Raw genomic sequence first — 20,929 nt, 5'->3', positions numbered from 1 at the left:
CGCGGAGGTTCGAGTCGGTTGAATAAGGTCACGCATTTAATCTCCCGCCGTTTCCCTGTCGGAAAACCGACACGGATCGAACTGAAACTCGAACGGCGAGATTTTTCCATTCACATCTACATCCACGATCCCTGGCGGAAACCAGTGACTTCCGCGTTCCCTAATTCCAGTCGCGCGACCGTCAGCATATCGCTAAGTAGGTACACCTATATGTATGTAACTCGGAAGAATAATGACACAACTGTGAAAAAGTAATTTTCCAACGGATCGTATTCGATCGATTTTACCTCGTATTCGAAATTAAATAAGCAGAAGAATATTTGACGATATCGGAAACGAAGCGATCGTCGGATCTTATATTTTAGTTACATTTCAATCTTGTTTATCCGCTTGCTACGAGACGTTGCCGAATGTTATCGTAATTACGTTATCGAAATTATAATTAACGGATCATTTTACTTATCACAGGTAATGTTATTTGCGGTACACCTATCCGACTAGTTGTGAGACGATATCATATTTTTGCAAACGAAACAAGCCACGCCCCTGCAAATATTTCCCCTCGATATACCTGTCTATTCATTGGATTATATATTTTCTTCCGGAACAATGAGAACTGTAAATATTTCCTTATTTCTACCTACCTGTCCCAAGCGGGATGGCTATAAGGATTATCATAATATAGGATACCCTAATCTATTATTAACCTGACCGTTGAGGACCGAAAAGCGTGTACGTAAAATGTGTCGCAAAAGAGTAAACAATGACGAGTATACTTTATATATTTTACTTTCCAATTTATTACAATTATTAAATCTCAATTTAAACAGCATATTGTAACTACCTTTTACGCATGGCGAGTGTACTCGTGAAATTAGCCAACTGTTTAAGCAAAAGCAAAGCTGGTGTCTTCGTTTAGAAGCTAAGAACCTACGTATAATTTCCATCGACGGAATAAAACAATCCGCCTATTTACCAACCTTGTGCTTGACTCTATCGCGATATAGTTGCGATTCTTCAGCCAACGATATTTCATCGGCGTGCACGATACGTACACACTTGCGTGTTTCAGTTACACGGTTCTCCCGCGGAAAATCGTACTCCGATTTGTAGGATCGTGGCCGCGCGATAACGAGTCACCTCTTATATACCGAGCGGCGCTAAATTGAAATCCCGAGAAAAGAGAGCGGTACGCGGCAAAGATCGCTAGGAGACGGCGTATGTGTGTGTTTGTGTGTGCGCGCGCGCGCCTAAGTACAGGCGAAGGGGTGGGGTTAAGCGGAGCAACGCGTCCGCTGAAAAATTATAATAATCACTTTAGAAATTAATGGTACGTCCGCGGAGGCACGGGAGAGATCCGTGCCGGGAGTGACAAGGTGGTTGGCCGATGGTGGGGGGTAAGAGAGCGGCGTGCAAATGGCGACTCCAGCTCTGCCGAGCCAATCGTTGCACGCGCACCCCAGAATCGAGTGAACGCTGGTCACGCCTAGCCTTGACGTCACCGTGTCCTGCGCGTAGAGTCACTTCTCTACCACACTCGTCGGAAGAGTATCACTCGCCGCACTCGTATCCAGCGTCGCTTATCACGCGCCTTCTTTTTCTCTTTTCTACTGGATGCCGGCTTGCGACCTACGCGCACGCGACAAAAATCACGATACAACGGTGAGCGATAAGTCAGCCGTCGAGTTCTTCGTACGGATCCGTGAAGCTTCTACGGATACGTTGCAAACTTGACAAGAATCGAAAAATCGAAGTATCGAAGATCGAATGGTTGGAGAGATTGACGAGTCGGTTCTGCGAGCAGGACCGTTTTTTGGCGGGAACAGTCTGGGAAAAGTGTGCCGCGGGTGATAGTGTTGTCAGTGGATCGACGTTACGCGAGAGACGCGAAGCACCGTAAAAGTCAGGTCTCCGTTCGAGTGAATTCTTCGCAAAACGAAACAATGATCGTGCAACAATGGTGCGATAAAATGGTTCCGTGGTTCGCAAACAGTGATTAACCTCTCATCCGCTGAACATCGTATATTCCTATTGACTGGAGATACTTATCTTCCCGCCGGCATTATAAATCTACTGTTCGTCGAGTATTCTATCATATAGATATATAGAAATATAGCGCTGCTGTACGTACATTTTCCATCGGTCCATCTATTTTGAATCGCACGAAACGTCGCTACCGTTCGACGAGACTGTCGACAGTTGTTGAATTTGCTTGCTGGTGATCGCCGTCCGATCGAAAGAACGGGATAAATAAGAATAATAATAAAGTGGATGTTGGGGTGAAATATCGAGGATTTTGTTGGACTTTGTGGTGGGGGGTGTTGTAATTTGCGAGAAGATCGGGAATAGCGTCCTTCGAATCGTTAGGTGGAGTCGTTTGGAAAAGTGGTCACGACGCAACAAACGGTGACGAGTTGTCCAGGGGGTGGCGAAGGCGGCGGCGGTGCAGGTGGCGGTGGCGGTGGCAGCGAGAAGACGGTCCCGTATGCGGCTACAACGGGTCCGGTAGAGGAGGTGGAGGCGCAGGAGGTGGAGGTAGAGGTCGACGAGGTTAAGATGGAAGCCGAGGAGCATCTTGCGAGAGAATACGTACAGGAGTTTGTTCTCGATCATCTCGATCCCGCCGACGTTAAGCGAGAGGTTAGTCGTCGATTCCTCCCGTTGGAGGTTCACGTTCTCTTATATTCGTATTAGCCGTGTTTTATCCTACATCCGTACTTATATACCTATATGTTGCGGCGAAGGCGTCAAATTTAGTAAATAGTACGTACGTATACACGACTGTGTGGTTTCGTCGGTGTATACGAATTTACACGATGTTCCAAAGTACGAAAGTATAGGCAGGTAGATACAATGAAATTCTTATCTAATATTTTTAGTAAGTTTGTTCGTTTAGATATACTATGCGAATAACGTAGTAGTGTGTTTCTCCTACTAGTGACAAAGCTTAAATTTTGTTGTTTCAAGGTAGATATTTACATATTTGTGTAAAGTGACGTGTGTGTTTACCTACGCGTAGGGTATATATTTATCAAACTAATAGTACATTCGCTGTAACGTATAGGTATGTATAATGTATACTTAATACGTAGTATCGAATATTTACTATATAAAAAATATTATATGTATATTATGTAAGTACTAGATTTACTGTATGAATATACTTACCTACTTAAATAACGTTTGTACGTTTACACGATAGCTAACCATACCTGCCTATGGAATGCACATAGTATATAAAATAGCCAAAGTAAAGCGGAACAAATCCCTATTTTGGTTTCGCTCCTTTAATTGGTCTTCGTAAGAATACGAAATTCCCCAAACATCCACAGTCGATATTAAATTAGGATTTATATACATATATACATACATATATATATATATAGAGAGAGAGAGAAAGAGAGAGAGAGAGATATTCTAATTTATTTTTCATTATCGTGAACGTTTTTATTTTCATTTGAATCTAATAAGAATTAAATTTAGTAATTAATCGAGTTTGACTCGATGAATGACAGCGTCGTATAGGGATTTTTATAGTTTACGATGTCGCTTGATTCTTTAAATTAAAACATTCGAGAATGTAATACGAGTATATAATATAATATAGATACGGCCGTATATAACGATCATATATAATATAAATATGATCACTATCTTGATGTTTTGCATTGGAAATACCCTACTTTAAATGGAAAGAGTATAAGTAGGTACTTAGGTACTCGTACATTTTAATAGAGTTTCGTTCAAACGCGAAAGGCGTTCTTGCAACGATATTAAAAATAGCTTCCTGTTACAAAACGAGGTAAAATTCAACAAGTAGCTATTATTATCTATAGTTCATCGACTACATGGTAAAACGAGATTGATCAGTACCTAAACGACGAGAAACTATGATAACTTTTTAATCACGATGCATCGTGTATTAAGTATAAGTTACTTTTCGAAACATTGATTTTTTATTCTAAATTAAGTGTACTTGTTACGCGGTTTTTTCACGATAGAATTAATTTATCGAATTATACCAACGATCGGAAAATAATTTTCGTTACGGGTGTCTGTCGATTCATCGAATCTGCACGTCGATGAGCGTCCATTGAAAAACATTATTCGCAAGTTATATTTTTTTATTTTTTTCTCCCCCCCCTTTTTTTTAGCGAACACAGAGACGAATTAATTCATACGCGTTGTGATTTAACACACGCTGAAAGTTTCCACTGACGTTGAAATCGTGTGTGTAAATGGAGTCACGTGCGTTGTTCTACGTTATATAAGCTTGAAATTATTACGTTATATATTTATATGAAAAGCGGAAAACGGAACATGTTTCCATATAAACATCGGACGATAAATATTAAACTCTTTGAGCGATTTCTCGAGGTTTTCAGATTTCAATGAAAAATAGGTATCTACCGTTATCACGAAAATTACACAAATATCGATCGAACGATATATTTTCTTTTTTAATCTTTCTGTCCCTAGAATTTCTTGTTTACAAAAATTGTGATAATGTATTATTATAGGTAGGTACACGCGTTAAGAGATAGGTATCTATCTACCTACTTGGAAAAAATATTTCAGGTTTGTATTTTAATTCTAATAATTCGATAAAAGTTAATCCGACGGTACATTATCGAGAAATATTTATTGCTCGAAATTTCGGTTTACGTTCAAGAATCACATAATTTCTAGATACGTTACTCCTTGTTATTTAAATACTTAGGTCAACAAATTAGTGCCTAAGCCAAACGCGTCTCTATAAGCAATGCTCAAAGTATTACTTATATAATAATCCATCTACTTTCGAAACACGTCGATACATTATCAAATAGGCAACTTGCCACCATTTCCAATCTGATTAATTACATCGTGTATCATCTCTATTTCTATTTTCTTCCATACTCGATGTCTGGAATATAGAGTAAAAATAATAACCGGAATAACAAAATTACGAGGAGAACTAGATATTAAAATTATAAACGAAGCTTATAAACCGATTAAACTTTATTTGTAGAAACTAATTTGTCTTTGCCGAAGTAGCATAATATCAATCAATATTATCAAATGTATTTCAAATGTATACGTGTTGATACTCGTTAATATTTTTACTTGTCTTTGCCGATAAAAAAATTATATCAGGACAAGTAACGTTTATACGAGATAATTAAGTAATATCTTTTATTACACAATGATGTTTATTTTCCTGTACCAACTAACTTTCTCCTGGAACGATTTGTTTGTATCGACAAGAGTAACCAAGATATTAACGAATGCTAGATAAACGAAATATGTAATGTACCTATCTCGTAGATGTAATATAACGTGTGACAGGGTAAGCTAGGAATCAGAAGGATATTTGAGTTGAGCTAAGTAATTCGTCTTGTAATTTGTCAAATTTGGTTGACCGACATAACGGGAATATCGGAATCTAAGTTTGAAAATAGATTACATAACTCTTTATTAGTGGTATAACGAACAGCAAAGTATACGTTGTGTACTTCCATAGTCAGCTCGCTGGTCATAATTTTCTTTGAGGATAAAACTCTTACTCGTAGGAATGAGAAGTTTGTTCAGCTAACGTTAATATTTAACAATAATAGTCACTAAAAAATGTTGATTTTCAGTTGTAATTATCGTAATTCGGTAGTGTATATATACACATAGTGTATATATCACGTGCTTTATTTCTAGAAATTATTTGATCGTTTAATCTTATTACGTTTCCTGTAGTACCTCCTCGCTGACTCAGATATAACTCTGCAATAGGATCGTTCGAGTCATTTTCTCGTTCCTGAAAATTTGTCCTGCTGGACCTTAGGTATACGATCGTTTGCTCATTCTTTCGTTACAACGCGAGAGACTACGTTAAAGTCTCGTACTAGGTTGTCCGGAAAGTGTCTTTCTTTTGCAGACACGTCTTTTACAACGATTCATCTTTACACAAACGTGAAACCTAATCTCTCAAACGTGGTGATTATCTTGATAGAACAAAATGGATCATACGTAATTCGATAAAATAATATAAAACGGGAAATGTTGTGCATCCATTATTTCCTCATAAAACGAAAGAAACATTTCGGACCACTTAATAGCATTGGCTTGGCAACTAAGTGATTGCGAATTTTGTAAATACCACCTAATGACAAAATTCCCAATTACTGAATTGCCAACTCAATAGACAGAAAGTTGAAAATCGTAGGTTTAGAAGGTCGAAGCTTAGACGACCTAAGTAACCAGAAACCTGTTAGACAAAGGGGAAGAAAGAAAGAAATTAACGAATCGCTATTTGCTCATCCAGGTAAGAATCAGCTCACCAATGATGGTGAACGGTAGTGTGGTGCAATTACCTGGCCAGGCTCTACAAGCGCAAGGTCTGGCTCTAGCGCCTCTGACGCCGCCGGCGCACGAGCTTGAGCAACCCCATCCGCTTTACGGACAGCCGCACATTCAGGTGCAGCACGGCGTCCTGGTGAAGGCACCACCGGGTGCAGCTTCTCATCTGACGACCCTTTCGCATCCTGGAACACCGCCGGATACGCCTCCGGTCTCAGCGTCGCCCCCACCGTTGCAATTGCATCGGGGCGATCGCGATTCCCGCGATAGAAGTCTATTTCTTCATTTGCAACAACCCAGCTCTATCGTCCAAGACGATATGCAGGCTGGCGAGGGCTTTTGCAGACAGCCCGGAGTCATGGGTTGGTTGACGCAGTCCCTGAGGCAGGAACCGCTCGACCTCAGGCCTCACTGCCCTCAGGAGCAAACACCGGAACCTCATCACGAGGCTTGGCCCTCCGCACCCATGCACCATCATTTCCAAGATCCGCAACACCTGCAGCGCCACACCAAGCATACAGGTGAGTGTAGGAATTTGTTTAGATACTTCCGGGGGTTTCCAACGAGGCAGTTTGATTACTTTTCCGTAACGAAACGCGGTTTTGGGCGTTTGAAACAAGGTAGATCTTTGAGAGAGATGGATTTCGTTTTTAACGCTTCCGCGTCTTTCTTGAACCATTTTTTTTTTATTATATTGTATTTCTCTACTGTTAGAACGTTTATTAAGATCGAGGGAAGTAAGGAGGAATCGTCGTTGATGCGCGTAAACCCTCGTTTCAGTTTTACGCTGAAGAGTTTCTTGAAACATCAAAAGTCCTGCCCTTGTTTGAAACAAAAACGGCATTCATATATTTCAAATTTAAAAAGTTAACAAATTCTTAATGTACCGAGTCGTTGTATGTTTGTCGGTTTGTATGGAGTGTTATAGGATATATACATATAGTTAGCAGGATGAATGAATAACCATGGGAAAAAATAAATCAAATTTTGGATAGCACCTCTTTACTATTAGAAGTAAGATGGATCGCTCAAACGAAAGTTATATCGTTTTATTAAATATGATTATAGTCGTTGTAGCATACAATAGTCGTAGGTTGGAATCGCAACTACATGTTACGTTAAAGTATATTTTATGGCAATACAAATGCCTGAAACAACAGAGTGATATTACTTCCTCTGAGCATTTGAAGAATTAGTATTTTTAGAGAAATTAAAAAGCTGATCGTCGCATCGAAAATTTACTTAAAATTTGCAGATCTATCCTATTGCAACGACTGTAAAAGATAGCACTGATGCATTATGTTTATCTCTGTTAGAGCTTCATCTCTACGCGAATTATCCTATTCGCTGGCTACGCAAACTTTCTGCTCATATCATAATCCTAACATATCCTCTTGAAAGTGATGTTTGTATTTTTATTTTGTGAGACACAGCATGTGCTAAATACACTTTAGCTTGAAATTTTTGGCTACTGTCAGCTATTGGCGCGATGAATTAGCATTAGATTGAAATCGTTGGTACATCAACGTACTTACTTTTCATTTGTCGTAACATTGAAACGACCAAGTGGCTGTTAAAGGATTAGGAGATCAAAAATTGAGCGAGAATTCTCAGTTACATGAAGTTTGTACAAGGGTAGGTAATTAACTGCTTTGAATTATGTTTATTGAATTACAAAATAGCGAAAGTTTTATTAGAGAAAGGTGCAAAGATATTCTAAATGTCGCATCTAAATTTAAAATGAAAAATCTGATCAATCCAATCAATTGCCACAATTAGCGTGTAATTTAAGACTAAACTTAAAATCATCGTTCTTGATAAGAATAACAATGATATGATTCTCAGTTTGTTTAAACTTCTTACGAACGCGTTAAAAAATACAACAACAAATTCTGGCAAAAGTGAAAACGTGTACACGAGATCAACTGCAAAGTATAATAATTACGCAAGATCGTGCAACGTCTAACAACATGTTTCAAACACTGGCCATTACAAATTTTAATCATGATCATGCGTCTGTTTGATTCCTTGCCGTCTTATATCAAATAAAACATATAACTAAGTGATCGCGGATTTTGCCATTAGGTGGTAATGAGAAAATGGCCAATTTGTGGTGGAATTGTAGAGGATTGATAAAACGGTAACGAGAACTTGCTGTTGCAACCCGTCGAATATATTTGAAATAAATTAAATAAATATAGACAATGCCCAAAGTCGCTCGTACAAACGTATTCGCAAAGACAGTGTATGATCAGTGTATGGTCAGTGTATAACTCATATGACTCGTGAAACATTAGGTGGCAATGACAAAATCCGCAATCACTTAGTTGTCAATCCAATATGATGTATGTACACGTACCTTTTTGTGTTATAGTTTAATCGAACAGAGATAAATACGTCAAGATGTATTCGTTATTGGGTAAAATATATAAAAAGAAATACAGACGAATTATGTAATATTTAACGATAACTTATAAGGTACGAGCCTTTTGTTGAAATAAAATGTCAAACGTGACTTGTTCTTTGCGACATACAGCCAAGAGTTCTAAATCTTTCGCGACGGAAACTTTAACCTTCAACTACCGATAGTTAACACAAAGCTGTTTCTACCAAAACCAGTGAAAATGAATGGTCTTTAAAAAATACGCAATTATATTTATTGATTTATTACTTTCTTACAGAAGGAATTCCTTGTTATGTAGTACATTTTTGGTATTATTAATCCATCTAGGACTATGATCCTTAAACGAGGGTTGGCACATTTATAAAATTGTAGAACCAGTCATTTTGATTGCTGTGGTATTTCTAGTGTTAGCATCTAGCGATCTAGCGATCGATCCGGAATTTTCCTGATATCTGATATCATCATATCGAACGATACGCGGTAAAAATTGGAAAAACGTGTGGCAAGTTGTAGAAAACGAGGAAACTGGTTAATTGAGGTTCGATAAACAGATTACAGGACCCTTTTACACTTTGACAAGTACCAGTCATTTTGACTAGTATTGGTATAAGAAGCCTTGATACAAAATTATTTTCAGTTTGAATACATAAAAGACAAAATAGAATTCATTATATTATTCTTTTAGTTATCGTTGCGAAAGTTATTGCATCATTGTGGAAAAATATAACATGAATTAGAAATTTTAAAATAAAATTGTAAAACCAGTCAATTTGACTGGTCTGGTGGTTCTAATGTTAACCATCATTATCGTGATTGCTTTTACTATACAGAACAGAGGTGTGAACATATGTTTTAAAGTATACGACAGACAGAGACGATGTTCGTTTTACGATTACCTATCTCTTGAAGATCTTTCGATTTGACGACGCTGCGATGCAATTTAAAAAATGTCCAGAATGTAAGGAAATTCGAATTTTCATCGTGAAATCGAAACGAGAAAGCAATTTCGTAAAATAGCCGGAAAATTAAGAAATTTCGCTTCTATGTTATTACCTATCACCGGTAGGTTTATACTACCAGCTGTGGAAGAAGGTTTCCTGCTTTTAGTTTTACGTTCGACTTACATTCGATTTTTGTGAACGAAACATATTTCATTTCTGAAAATTGAAGCATCTCCGATTGCTAAAATATCTTTCGTTTATACGAATGGCTGCGTTTCCTTTTTTCAAAACCCTTTTAATTCGAGAATTCTCGCTGTTTTTGCATCTCAAACTTCATACGATTGATTCAAGATCCTTTTGGGAAGATTTCTAACATTTTTTACGTACCACATGTACCTTGGCATTGTCGTTAAGAGTAGGACACGTTGTTTCAGTAGATTTAGCGTTGTTTTTGTTTCCACTGAAACGCAAACAGGTTGCAGCGTTAAATAGCATTTATTAAAAAATGCACTATTTAAATAATTAAATGTCAGTACAATAGACACGTTAAAGGACGACGAAACATTTAGATTGAAAGCGACGAAGCTAAAGTTTTGAAACAATGGAAGTTTTTGAGATGTACAGTCCGTGATGATCGTTGCTGGTCCTCGTCCGGAGTAATTGTTGCTGATTTTCCCCCTAATTTAGTTGCGTAGAAGAAAAATCGGACTCCGGTCGTCGCCGGGATTCGAACCCGGGTTCCGAACGTTCGAAACCTAAGGCGCTAACCACTGCGCTGCCATCGTCCATCACTAGTTAGTGTCGAGTGGTGGTATTTGCCTTGTCGAGTGCCGCCACATGTTAAAATATGGAAACGGTTGAACACAGAGAGTAGCGTGACAAGTTGTTGCAATTGGATATTTTTGTAGCTTTCTACTTTCCTACTAATTTCGCTGGTGCGATCGTATCGCTGGTGAACAGTCAGCAAGCAATAATTGATACGGAACGTCGAACAGACATAAATTAAAACTTGTAGCGATAAGCGTCACGCGTTCATCGTTCAATCGATGTTCTAGTGTGTCAGAATATATCTTTAGATGTTCCATCATTGTGCTACTTACACGACTATAATCAAAAAGGATCCACTTTCGAGTATTTCGTCAAATACGTTGGTCGCTCTCAATCGTCTCGCGCAGATATCTCGCGGTGCAACGTTGCTGAACGTAAAGTCTCCAACTATTGGGTTGGCAACTAAACGATTGCGGATTTTGTCATTAGGTGGTATTGACAAAATCCGCAATCACTTAGTTGCCAACCCAATAGATCTCACAACGAGTGTGTCTTTTCGCGAGATGTTTCCTCGTTTTCGCGAATTCAAGTGTAACGTATCGGTTCACGAAGATCTAACTCGCGAGTAGCCACTAACGAGTCAGTTACACGCAAAGTATGTTACTCGTTTAAAGGCAAATTTTCCGCGCGCGTGACGATATTCGGTTCCGAATACTGAAAAATCCGCGTGTCAGACGTCTCTCGTGCATTTCGTCCGCGATACAAAGAGGTTAAATAAAGAGGCACGAAATGGTTTATCCTTTAGAAAGAAGAAGATTGGAAGTCGGCAAATATTGTTGTCGCAGGTGGATACATCACGATGTCGGGCCACATAGAATACTACGGAGGTGCGGGAACAGGCGGCGGGATGCTTCCCGCGGGCGGAAGTGGAATACCAGTGATGGAAGACACCATGCAGGGCATACAGATGCAACCGGGAAGACCGATGAGCGTTTGTTCAGTGAGTTCTTGCGCTGCTGGTGGCTCCACTCCACCGCACAGAGGCAATGTCCTTTACCAGAATTGCGGGAGTAACAATCCCCAGGAAGAACTCATGAACGACGAGCTGCTCATGTCGCTTTCCGTACGCGAATTGAACAAACGCCTTCATGGTTGCCCGCGGGAAGAGGTGAGTCAGGTCTCTTACATTTTTAACGACACTTTCGCATAGGTAATGCCTCGCTTTCGTTTCATTCACAATTTGCAGTTCGCCACTCGTTTGCTCCGCGTGTTTGTACCTCTTGCGATTCTTTTTCCTATGGTAGAACTTTGATTATCATCGAAATACGAATCGAAGGAACGACCGATCAATGGGAAACTTCAGGATGATCATTTCGTCAGGGAATTCAAGAAATAAGAATAAGAAGCGAAAGAAATTGTCATGTTTTTATTCAAAGATATCCTTTAACACGTTTTTTCGCGTTAAGTGTCTTTCCCATCAATCTTTGCTATTAATAATCGACAGGAAAAGGTTTTCCAGCTGTCCAAAGATCGTTTAGTCTTGAAAAAGCGCGTCAAACTGTCTGGTAATTGACCGCGCATGTCGATATTAATATCTGTAAGACAGTTCGAAATAAATGATCCTCTCTCGTACGAAGACAAAGTCATTCGAGTATACGAAGAGAGCGCGAAATGATCAATTCGAATAATCAGGTTCTACCTCGTACAGATTTCTTTATCGCGGTCTTGGTACGATTTCTTGTAAACTGTTTGCGCTTATTGGTCGTAACGATGATGGATTATTTAACGGTAGCGATTAAGATGAATGGATTCGAAGAGAACCTTTTGGCGAAATCGCGAAATACATAGGATTTTCCTAGTTAGATAACTATGTGTGAAGCGAGCGTGAATTGGTATATTGGTATCTATGTATTATCCATGACTGCAGTAGAACGAACCGTTTGTTAGTTAGACGCGCGAGTCTGTTCGCTGTTCGTGATATTAGTGTCCTTTTATTTTTTAACTTCTTTTATACACGATTTTAAAAATTAGTATTCAGCTGGACAAGTTTTCTCAAATCATTTCTACAGCAATTTTCATCCACCTTGTACGAGATGATTTACGTATTATTAGCGATATTTGAATTCCACAACAGTTTTTGTATAGTTATACGATACACTAAATATATTCTCTTTTAGTTATTCGCAGCATACGAAGAATTGAAAATTTCCTTCTGTTCCTTCGATATAGAAACGAAGGTTCCGTTTGAAAAACAATTATTTATACGCATAAGACACAAGTAACACATTGATTACTAATTACTGTCTAATTAGAATCTACCTTGACACGCAATAACGATACACTATTTTAATTAACGTATTTCGCGTGTCTGTTGTCCGAGGAAAAGACGAGCTAACTCGTCGTTCGTATATTTTAGGCATAATAAATTATACTGAATGATGAAGCAACATTAAATCGTTATATTTCTATCAAAAGCATATTGTCACGTCTACCTTCTCGACGAACGAAACGAAGTAATTCGACTCTATTAATTTCAAATTTCTAATACGTAAAAGTGGTTTCCAAATAAGAAAACTACGTACTCGGATTACGGATGAACTCTAATGCAACTATGTTTCTTGCGAAACTTTGTTACTTTCTATAGAAAATATCACGAAAACGCTGTGGATTCCCATTCTCTGGATATTTTTACGTTGAAGGTAAACAAGATGTAAAAGTAAAGCTTCGAGCTTCTTTTTACGCTGTTTGCATGACCAGCGTATTAATTGCTCGCACGTACGGATTAACTAACGAAATAATACAGAACCATACCAATTCACCTCTTGCGACACTCTTATCCTCGTGATTTTCCATCGAATTCGTTGGTAAAACGGATGTCCCTGTTCTACAAAGGTGGTGCGTCTGAAGCAAAAGCGGCGAACCTTGAAGAATCGTGGTTACGCTCAGAATTGCCGTAGCAAACGGTTGCAACAACGACACGACCTCGAGACGACAAATCGCAATCTGCAGAATGAACTTCAGCGAATGAAGATCGAGATGGCTCGGATCCAGCAAGAACGTGATCTTTTTAAACAAAGATGGGATATTCTTAGAACGCGACAGAGCCATAATCACAATCACAGCCACAATCATCATCAGCAACAGGCGTCGCAGCAGCAGCAGCAGCAACAACAACAACAACAGCAAGCGCAGTCGCAACAACCGCAGCCGCAGCAGCATCAATCGCAAAATCAACAGCAACAACAACAACCGCCTCCACAACAGCAACATCAACCAGCGCCTGCGAGTCCAGAAGTTTATCTGTGACATCGACAGCGCCGAGGAGGCGCTTGCTGGACCTGAACAGACATCCGTCGTGTGCTCGTTGTACGAGGTTCTCGATCGGTGAGTAGCGACTATTATTTTTCTTTCTACTTCGAGCAGAATAAGAGAGTCGTGCAGTTCGTTTGAGTTTTCGGGACAGATATTCGAAGGATTAGGATACGAAGCGATTTCTTCGTAATGCCTCTTCTGTTTTTAAGGTCCTGCGAGGACGAGTGACTCTTTTACGCTGCGTTTTCTCTGTCAGCTATGCGTCATACGTCTGTCTTCGTTGTTTTTAACCGAGAAAACGATGGCAAACACGCAGCGAGGACGCAGCGTCAAGAAATCGCTCGTCCGCGCCGCATTTAAAGGGGATTTTCGCTTTAACGTAGCGTGTTATGTTAGGATATTACTTGCGGATATTTATGCAAATTTATATCCTTGTAGAGGCGATTAATCCTTAAAGGCAATTTCGTTAGTTTAAGGATAAACGAAATCAAACGGATCAAATGTTTTACTCTGATCCAGTGTCAGGCAAAGAATAGAAAAATTATCGTTTGCAATAATAATATAATCTTACGACAGACCGATAGCATGAAAATAAAATTTCAGAGGGTTTGAAACACGAAACGTAGGCAGAATTTTGTTTTACGCAATAAATATCATCGCGATTATTGTACTCTGGTTATATCATAGATTTTTGTATAAATATCGTGTTTATTCCGGGTAGTCTTATACCTTCAATTAAATATCCAATAATTGCATAAAAATCCGCAATTTAGTTTATTATTATTTGTACATGTGAACAATGTACGTATTTAAAGTAACCCTTTTCAGTATTATTGTTGATGTTTCGATAACAATCGTTGTCTTAGAATTATGGGGTTCCAAGATCTTTTTATTTGAGTTGCTGAAGGATACTTGGACTATAATATTTTTGTTACTTTAATGATAACGATATTTATATTATTACTGTGAATGTTTCAAGATTTCAATTCAATTTTGTTATCTAAGTTTTCGGAATAATTAATTGAGAATTGTAAATGTAATTCCATAGTATTTACTCGATCGAATGAACTTTTCCTAGTTTTCTATACGATGTTAGGTATACGCACATGTATACAGTTTACGCATTAGATGCAGATTTGTTTCTAATTTCATATTTTATACTTTGTTTTCTATTTGTTACCCGTTACAGTTGGTTTTACATCTTCTTTATTTTTAACGGTAATATTGTTTCTTTAGATTATTAGACGTTCCATGTACCTATTTGTATATTTTATAACAAAACGAACACAGTCGTTCTCGTATTTTTGTCAAGAACAATGCAAAGCGATCGTTCGAATGGGATTAAAGCTGTCCTTTAGATTTTCCATCGGATCAACTTGTAATCTCTGCGTAAATCCTCATATTATAACGAAAATCCTTTCGGCTTTACGTCTCTCCATAAATATATTCAGAATCTCGATCTTCGTAAACTACACTGCAATGTTTATTTCTTTTCTTTATTCAAATTATTTTCCGCCGCGTAGTACTCACGGAAGATACATTCTATTTTCCAAGAACGTAAGTTAAAAGCGAGAAGTCTTATGGAATTCGTGATTTCAAAGAGTTTCTTTCTTTTTTCTACTTCCAATATCCTTCGTTCAATTCGTTTCGAAAGGTGAGATTATTTTTACCTGAAAGAAGGCAATAGTTGATGGTTATTCGCAAAGTGATCGACCTTACCGATTTCAATGACCTTGAAATATGCTATCAACGTTTTTCCCGTACAACTTCTCTCCGCACATGTTAACGTTGCTCGATTTTAATTTCCGCGATATGCGCGAAAAACCAGTTCGATATACCTTACGATTATTTTGATCAATTTGCTTCCATTTGGCACAGAAGGACGTGCTAACTTATTTTCTACAATCTCACGTAAGAAAGAAAACTCAGGTTAAATGATTATCATTTGGCGGTGTCGATGATATAGCAAATTAATATATTAAGTGATAAGAGCGATACGAGTCATAGTAAGCCTCGTATTATATTATTGTTATTCAAAACTGGCAACACTTTAGCCATGATATTCAAAAAACCGGACTATTCGATCATTAAAATCGTCGTACGTCGTGGAAACAGGAACTTTCGCGAATATCTCGGAGAGTAAAGCCGAGCGACGGTAACACGTACAGGGAGAAGTTGTTGCGAATGTCGAACCTGACGATATAATTCAAGATCATTGGAATCGGCAAGTTGGTCGGCTCCGCGACCAAACGATTGCTTTAGAACGAAACAATTGTTTTTACCTCGGGAAGCGAAATCATAACGATGATCTTTTCCCAAAACTTTGTTCACAGTGACATACCTATGCGCGTGGGACTGAAAGACAAAGAACCAGACGAACAACCGGGTATATCCTTCGAGAAACAACGTTTGTTTCCTTCCTCTTTTCAATCGAGTCTTAAGTCTTAGGCACGTTTTTAAGCTCGTCTACGTGTATATAGCGTTCAGTTCTCCTTTCTTTTCTTTATATGTATAGCTTTGTTAAGTGACGCGAAAAAAGAAAAAAAGAGCCTTGACTGTTAAAACCAACTTTGTAAATCGTGTATGGAGTTAGCAGCGCAACTAAGCTGTCGTTAGACTAAAGGTAATTAGATCTATTCTCATAGGTATATAAATATATCGCTCGCGGTAGGCTGGACGTCTTTACCAAATATTGTACCGAAAAGAAGAAGAAGAAGAAGAAAAGAAACGGGATAAAGAAAAGAGAAGGAAATATAAGCGAACTTTGTCGAAGCGTGAAACAGAAAAGGGGCAAGGATGAAGCTTAAAGTCAGGGGTCTAGCGTTCACGAGGTTCATCCTTTTCTTTGTTATTTAATTTCTAGCAAAACCATAATACCATTGATACGTTTGTCACGAATGATCGGTTTGGATAACCTTCGTTACCGCTTATTATCACCTATTATACGTATTTCGTGTTTGTAATATTAATTCTCCATTGGTATCTTTGGATCATAGCTCCTCGCATTTTTCATATTTTGTTATCGTTGTTCGCATTGGGTTACTTAATTTTAAGTTACTTAGCTCCACGAAACGGATATTCTTTATTTTGCAAATTCAGTCGCCCTATCGTAAAGGAATTTGTTACGTTGGAGGAGAACATGACAGAATCGTTGCCGATACGCGCGATTTCTAGTCTCAATTTATTTCATTTTAGAGATTTTCAGGCATAGCTTCTCCTACGAAATAAAATTAAACGTTCGAGAAGCTATTAATCTTCGTCCATCAACTTGTGAAACAGAGAATACAGAATAAGATTAAAGATCGAGAAATTAAGTAACCTGACTAAAAGCGTTCTGGTTATCTATGGTTCAACGGTATCATTTAAGAATTGATACATCATGTAGAGCGTGATACATTCAACATCATTCGTTGCGTTAACTGTTCAAGCTCCGAGACAACTCGATTTTTAGACGTCGCATAGTTTCTTACGAATATCATAGAAAGAAGCATAGAGCAACGTTGTTTACGAGTGGAGCCCCTTGCAAGCTCTGATCCTCTTCGTACGTTGTTATAAGAAAAATACAGTTGACATTTTTAACACGACCTCCTTGTTTTTCTACCTCGGTTTTAAACAGAAGGCGACACGCCACAGCGGTGGGAATCCGTTTCATACGAGAAGCGAGAAGGCTCGACCAGCGTTAGCTTTCACAATTTAGTGTTGGCGAATCGCTATCCGTTTCCATCGTTCCTTATCGCTCTCTTCGTTTATATTAATTTTTATATCTAAATAGTTACTTGCGTGCAGTATAATAGCGTAATCGAATTTTCGAGATCGAGTTGTGCGTTGCCACGATATCGAGGATCGTGCAGTTTATCAGCAGGACCACGGTCCTGGAAATTTGTACCGGATACTTTCGTGCCAATACCCACGAACCTATTTAGAAAATGGCCAAATTTTTTTGGCCGATCTTTGGCCGAGATTGCTTAACCCTCTGACAATCGAAGACTGGGTCAATCTTGTCTCTTGCAGATATTTCACGTTCGTTACCTTCTTCCGTAATCTACGAAATTATCGTTCCGCCGAATTGCGGTAGAACTTCGTTTATACAAGTAACGTTCAACTTTCGATATCGGAACTTGACAACTTAGCTAACATTATGCGAACTGCGGTCCAGCCACAGTCTTCCATTACGTTCGAACGTGTATTCTTGTAACGGAGTTTACACGGAGAATAAGTTGTACGCTGGAAACATGGGACAGTGGGACGCGTTACAGAAACGACTGGTCAGCTGCCTGTTTCTACGTATCAGGATCCTTTCTTACAGTTCAGCCAGGTAACGTTGCAGGCGAAATTCTACAAGCTGCGAGTTACAGATTTTTCTCGATTAACGGCGATAAGAAAGAACGATAAGAAAGAAGTATATAAACCTAGGATTAATAGTTTGTCAGCTGGTTAAAGTCATTTGTTAGCAAATTATCGTGCACGAAAGCCTTTTTTCTCTTCATTATCTAAACTGATAAGAAAGACCGAAGACGATAGCTGGAGAATTCGTTGACAGTCCACTAAACTATCTTGTTTCCCAACCTGCTCGGATAAACGAAGTTCTAACGATCATCAGTACGAACGATTTTATTTTTCAAGCAAATTTCATTATTACTATGCTATGTTTTACGAACTTACGTGAAACGTAAAGTTGTAAATATATATGTATATATATAAATTTATATATATATAAAATGATCAAAATAAAGCAATTACAATTTTTAGTACGTAGGCGAAACGAACAACCATTCAAGTTCTGTTTCTCTTTGATCGATTTTTGCTTCAACGGTATAAAATAAAATATCCTACGCTAATAGCAACATTGATCCAGTCTACGTTAGACAAGGGTTGATCGACGAGTAAACGGTACTGGAGAGATCATCGTGCATCCTTAAGAACGATCATCTTTTATCTTCATTTATCTTTATCACGAAAGGAGAACCTTACAGGTTCTCTTTCATCTCGTTTCGACGTTCCGCGGTGCGAAATCCGATTCAAATCGTGTCGCAGAGGTCGCTTCGTCTAATTAATAGAATTCGCTTGGATTATATTAGCGTCTACGAGCATGTTCGATCGTGTAGCGCGAATGGGACGAACGTGCGTTTTCAATGGGGTTCGACGCGAAGGAGAACCCAAGGATCTCAAGAAAATGCGTAAGAACGCGTGCCGATACATTTTCGTACCGACACCTACGGGAACAGTGATATCAATTTTAGTAATTATGGCACAAAATGATCTGTATACGGTAGATCTATAAATTATTAGTCGACTTTTAGGTTTGATTTTAGGGGGATCGTTAGACGAGAAGAAGAGGGGCTACGATGTAATCGTTTGCGTTGCACAGCGGCGTAAATTTTGTTGCCACGAATTCCTGGCCGATTACTAACGAACAATTCCTAGTAATCACGCATGATAGCGAATAATTGTCATACGATATATCTGGGAATTGAAATTTTCGAAGAAGCAGCAGCTTTCCTTTCTTTTTCCTTTAACATGATCATGCGGTTGTGAAGAAGCGAAAGTATCAGACTTGATACAAAAATTACGCCACTGTCATATCGAATGACATATGAATATACTATATATATATTATTGTTTTGTCGTGGTTGGATTACGTTGGGTCGTTTCTGTCGACCGAGAATGTTTCCGATTCGACTTAAAAATGTTTTAATTCCCGTTACATCGTCTCATGTGTACATAAAATAATTATTATACTTCTTATTATAAATAAACGTCGATATCGACAGTTTCAGATACGTTTGGCTGTCTTTTTCCTCTGACTTTTTAATTATCATTCTATCCTTTTCCCCAGTCACGTTATCCTCTTCGTTTCAATAAAGAAAGAACGAGACAACGGGTTTTCATAGTTCGTACAACTAATCGAGAGGAAATTTTTCCACAGTTTTCTTAGTTCTCAACCTGTACATACATATTGTCGTATCACAAGGATTATTTTATTTTATTAGTTTATGCCATCAAAACAATTTGATGGTCTTTGTTACGTAAAATACAAAATATAAATCGAGATTGATTATTGTGAATTTAAGTATTTCTTTTTTTTTTTATGTCGATTAAACTACCACTCGCCATTAATTATTTATCTTGGCGTTATCTCAAAAAATGTATTATTACGCAACTTTGAAACTTGGTAACTTTTGAATTTCAACCTGAGAACTACGAATATAAATATTTCTCGCATTAATTTCGCGGAAATACGCATTACGCAAATCATTCCCAGAAATTTCTGAATTTTTACAACTCGCAAAGCTTCCGAACGTTTTCAATTGCCACACACGAAAGTAGTCCATCTTGCGAATTATTTCGAAATTACGAATTTCGTTATACGAAATAGGACGCGCGTAAATATCAATTCGTAACGATCGAATGATTTCAGAGACATTAATGATACCAAAAAATGTGGTCAAAGACGCGCTGGAAAAGATTATACCTGCCTTTAAAAAATTAACGGTGAGCTAGAAATCTTGTTGAAATGTCCACGTACAGAGGTATAAATTAACGACAATTAATCGTACGTCGGTTGTTCGAAATGCGTCAACTTTATTCCATCAAAGTCCCACTTTTTCCTGCGTTGCCAATAACTAGAAAATATCCAATTGTCACGCTTTATGTCTTTCACCATCATAGAGAACGTACAGTAATTCTGCTGAGGATAATATTTTACGTCGTTTTAGTGGAACATAGCTCCTCGTACTTATATCGATCGACGCAACAGCAAAGAAATAAACGAATAAAATCGCTTAATTAAACTGGACGAGGAAGCAAGCGGAAGGGAAAAGAGGAAAGGCCGACGAAGAAAGACTATGGAACGAAAAGTTCTGGTTAGCGGAGGTCCGCATTTCGCGTGATTCTAGGTGTAACATGCAATGTGCAGGCTCAGCGTTTCATTTGAGAGGCAGGCACGAGCATTGGGTATGGAATCCCCTTCGTTCTTTTATGCACCAACAAACCTTCTCCCATCTATCTCTTTCTTTGCCATTCTCATTAACCTTACTAGCTTCTTCGAGCAACAAATATTTGCAACACGTGCAACTACCAGTTTCGAATTACGACGAAATCGATGCGACGACAAAGCTGAGAAATATTTTGCTCGAAATAAGACTTTTTCTTTCTCGCTTCTTTTCTTTGTCGG

The 20,929-nt window shown here is 38.4% G+C and overlaps 1 protein-coding gene across 2 annotated transcripts; it reads left to right on the top strand.

Annotated features, from left to right (window-relative positions):
* The first annotated feature begins 1,346 nt into the window (after positions 1 to 1,346).
* On the top strand, positions 1,347 to 19,535 carry LOC100647616 (PAX-interacting protein 1). Of its 2 annotated transcripts, none has more exons than XM_012309263.3 (5): positions 1,347 to 2,640; positions 6,296 to 6,851; positions 11,289 to 11,620; positions 13,336 to 13,827; positions 16,089 to 19,535. In XM_012309263.3, exons 1-4 carry the CDS (start codon positions 2,557 to 2,559, stop codon positions 13,747 to 13,749), a joined length of 1,386 nt encoding a protein of 461 aa, XP_012164653.1. In that variant the 5' UTR covers positions 1,347 to 2,556; the 3' UTR covers positions 13,750 to 13,827; positions 16,089 to 19,535. The 2 variants fall into 2 exon arrangements, with proteins under 2 accessions (XP_012164653.1, XP_012164655.1); XM_012309265.3 differs by having other exon boundaries at positions 1,354 to 2,640; positions 11,289 to 11,611.
* Positions 19,536 to 20,929: the final 1,394 nt, after the last annotated feature.

Source organism: Bombus terrestris, chromosome 6 (genome assembly GCF_910591885.1).
Source record: "Bombus terrestris chromosome 6, iyBomTerr1.2, whole genome shotgun sequence".
In the NCBI taxonomy this organism is placed as follows: domain Eukaryota; kingdom Metazoa; phylum Arthropoda; class Insecta; order Hymenoptera; family Apidae; genus Bombus; species Bombus terrestris.
Note: the sequence above shows the minus strand (reverse complement) of the source record. Positions and strands in the feature narration are given on the sequence as shown.

Coding starts and splice junctions, on each gene's coding strand:
- LOC100647616 (XM_012309263.3), top strand. CDS start 2,557: ATGGAAGCCGAGGAGCATCTTGCGAGAGAATACGTACAGGAGTTTGTT. Junction 2,641..6,295: donor CCGCCGACGTTAAGCGAGAG/GTTAGTCGTCGA, acceptor TTGCTCATCCAG/GTAAGAATCAGCTCACCAAT. Junction 6,852..11,288: donor GCGCCACACCAAGCATACAG/GTGAGTGTAGGA, acceptor TTGTTGTCGCAG/GTGGATACATCACGATGTCG.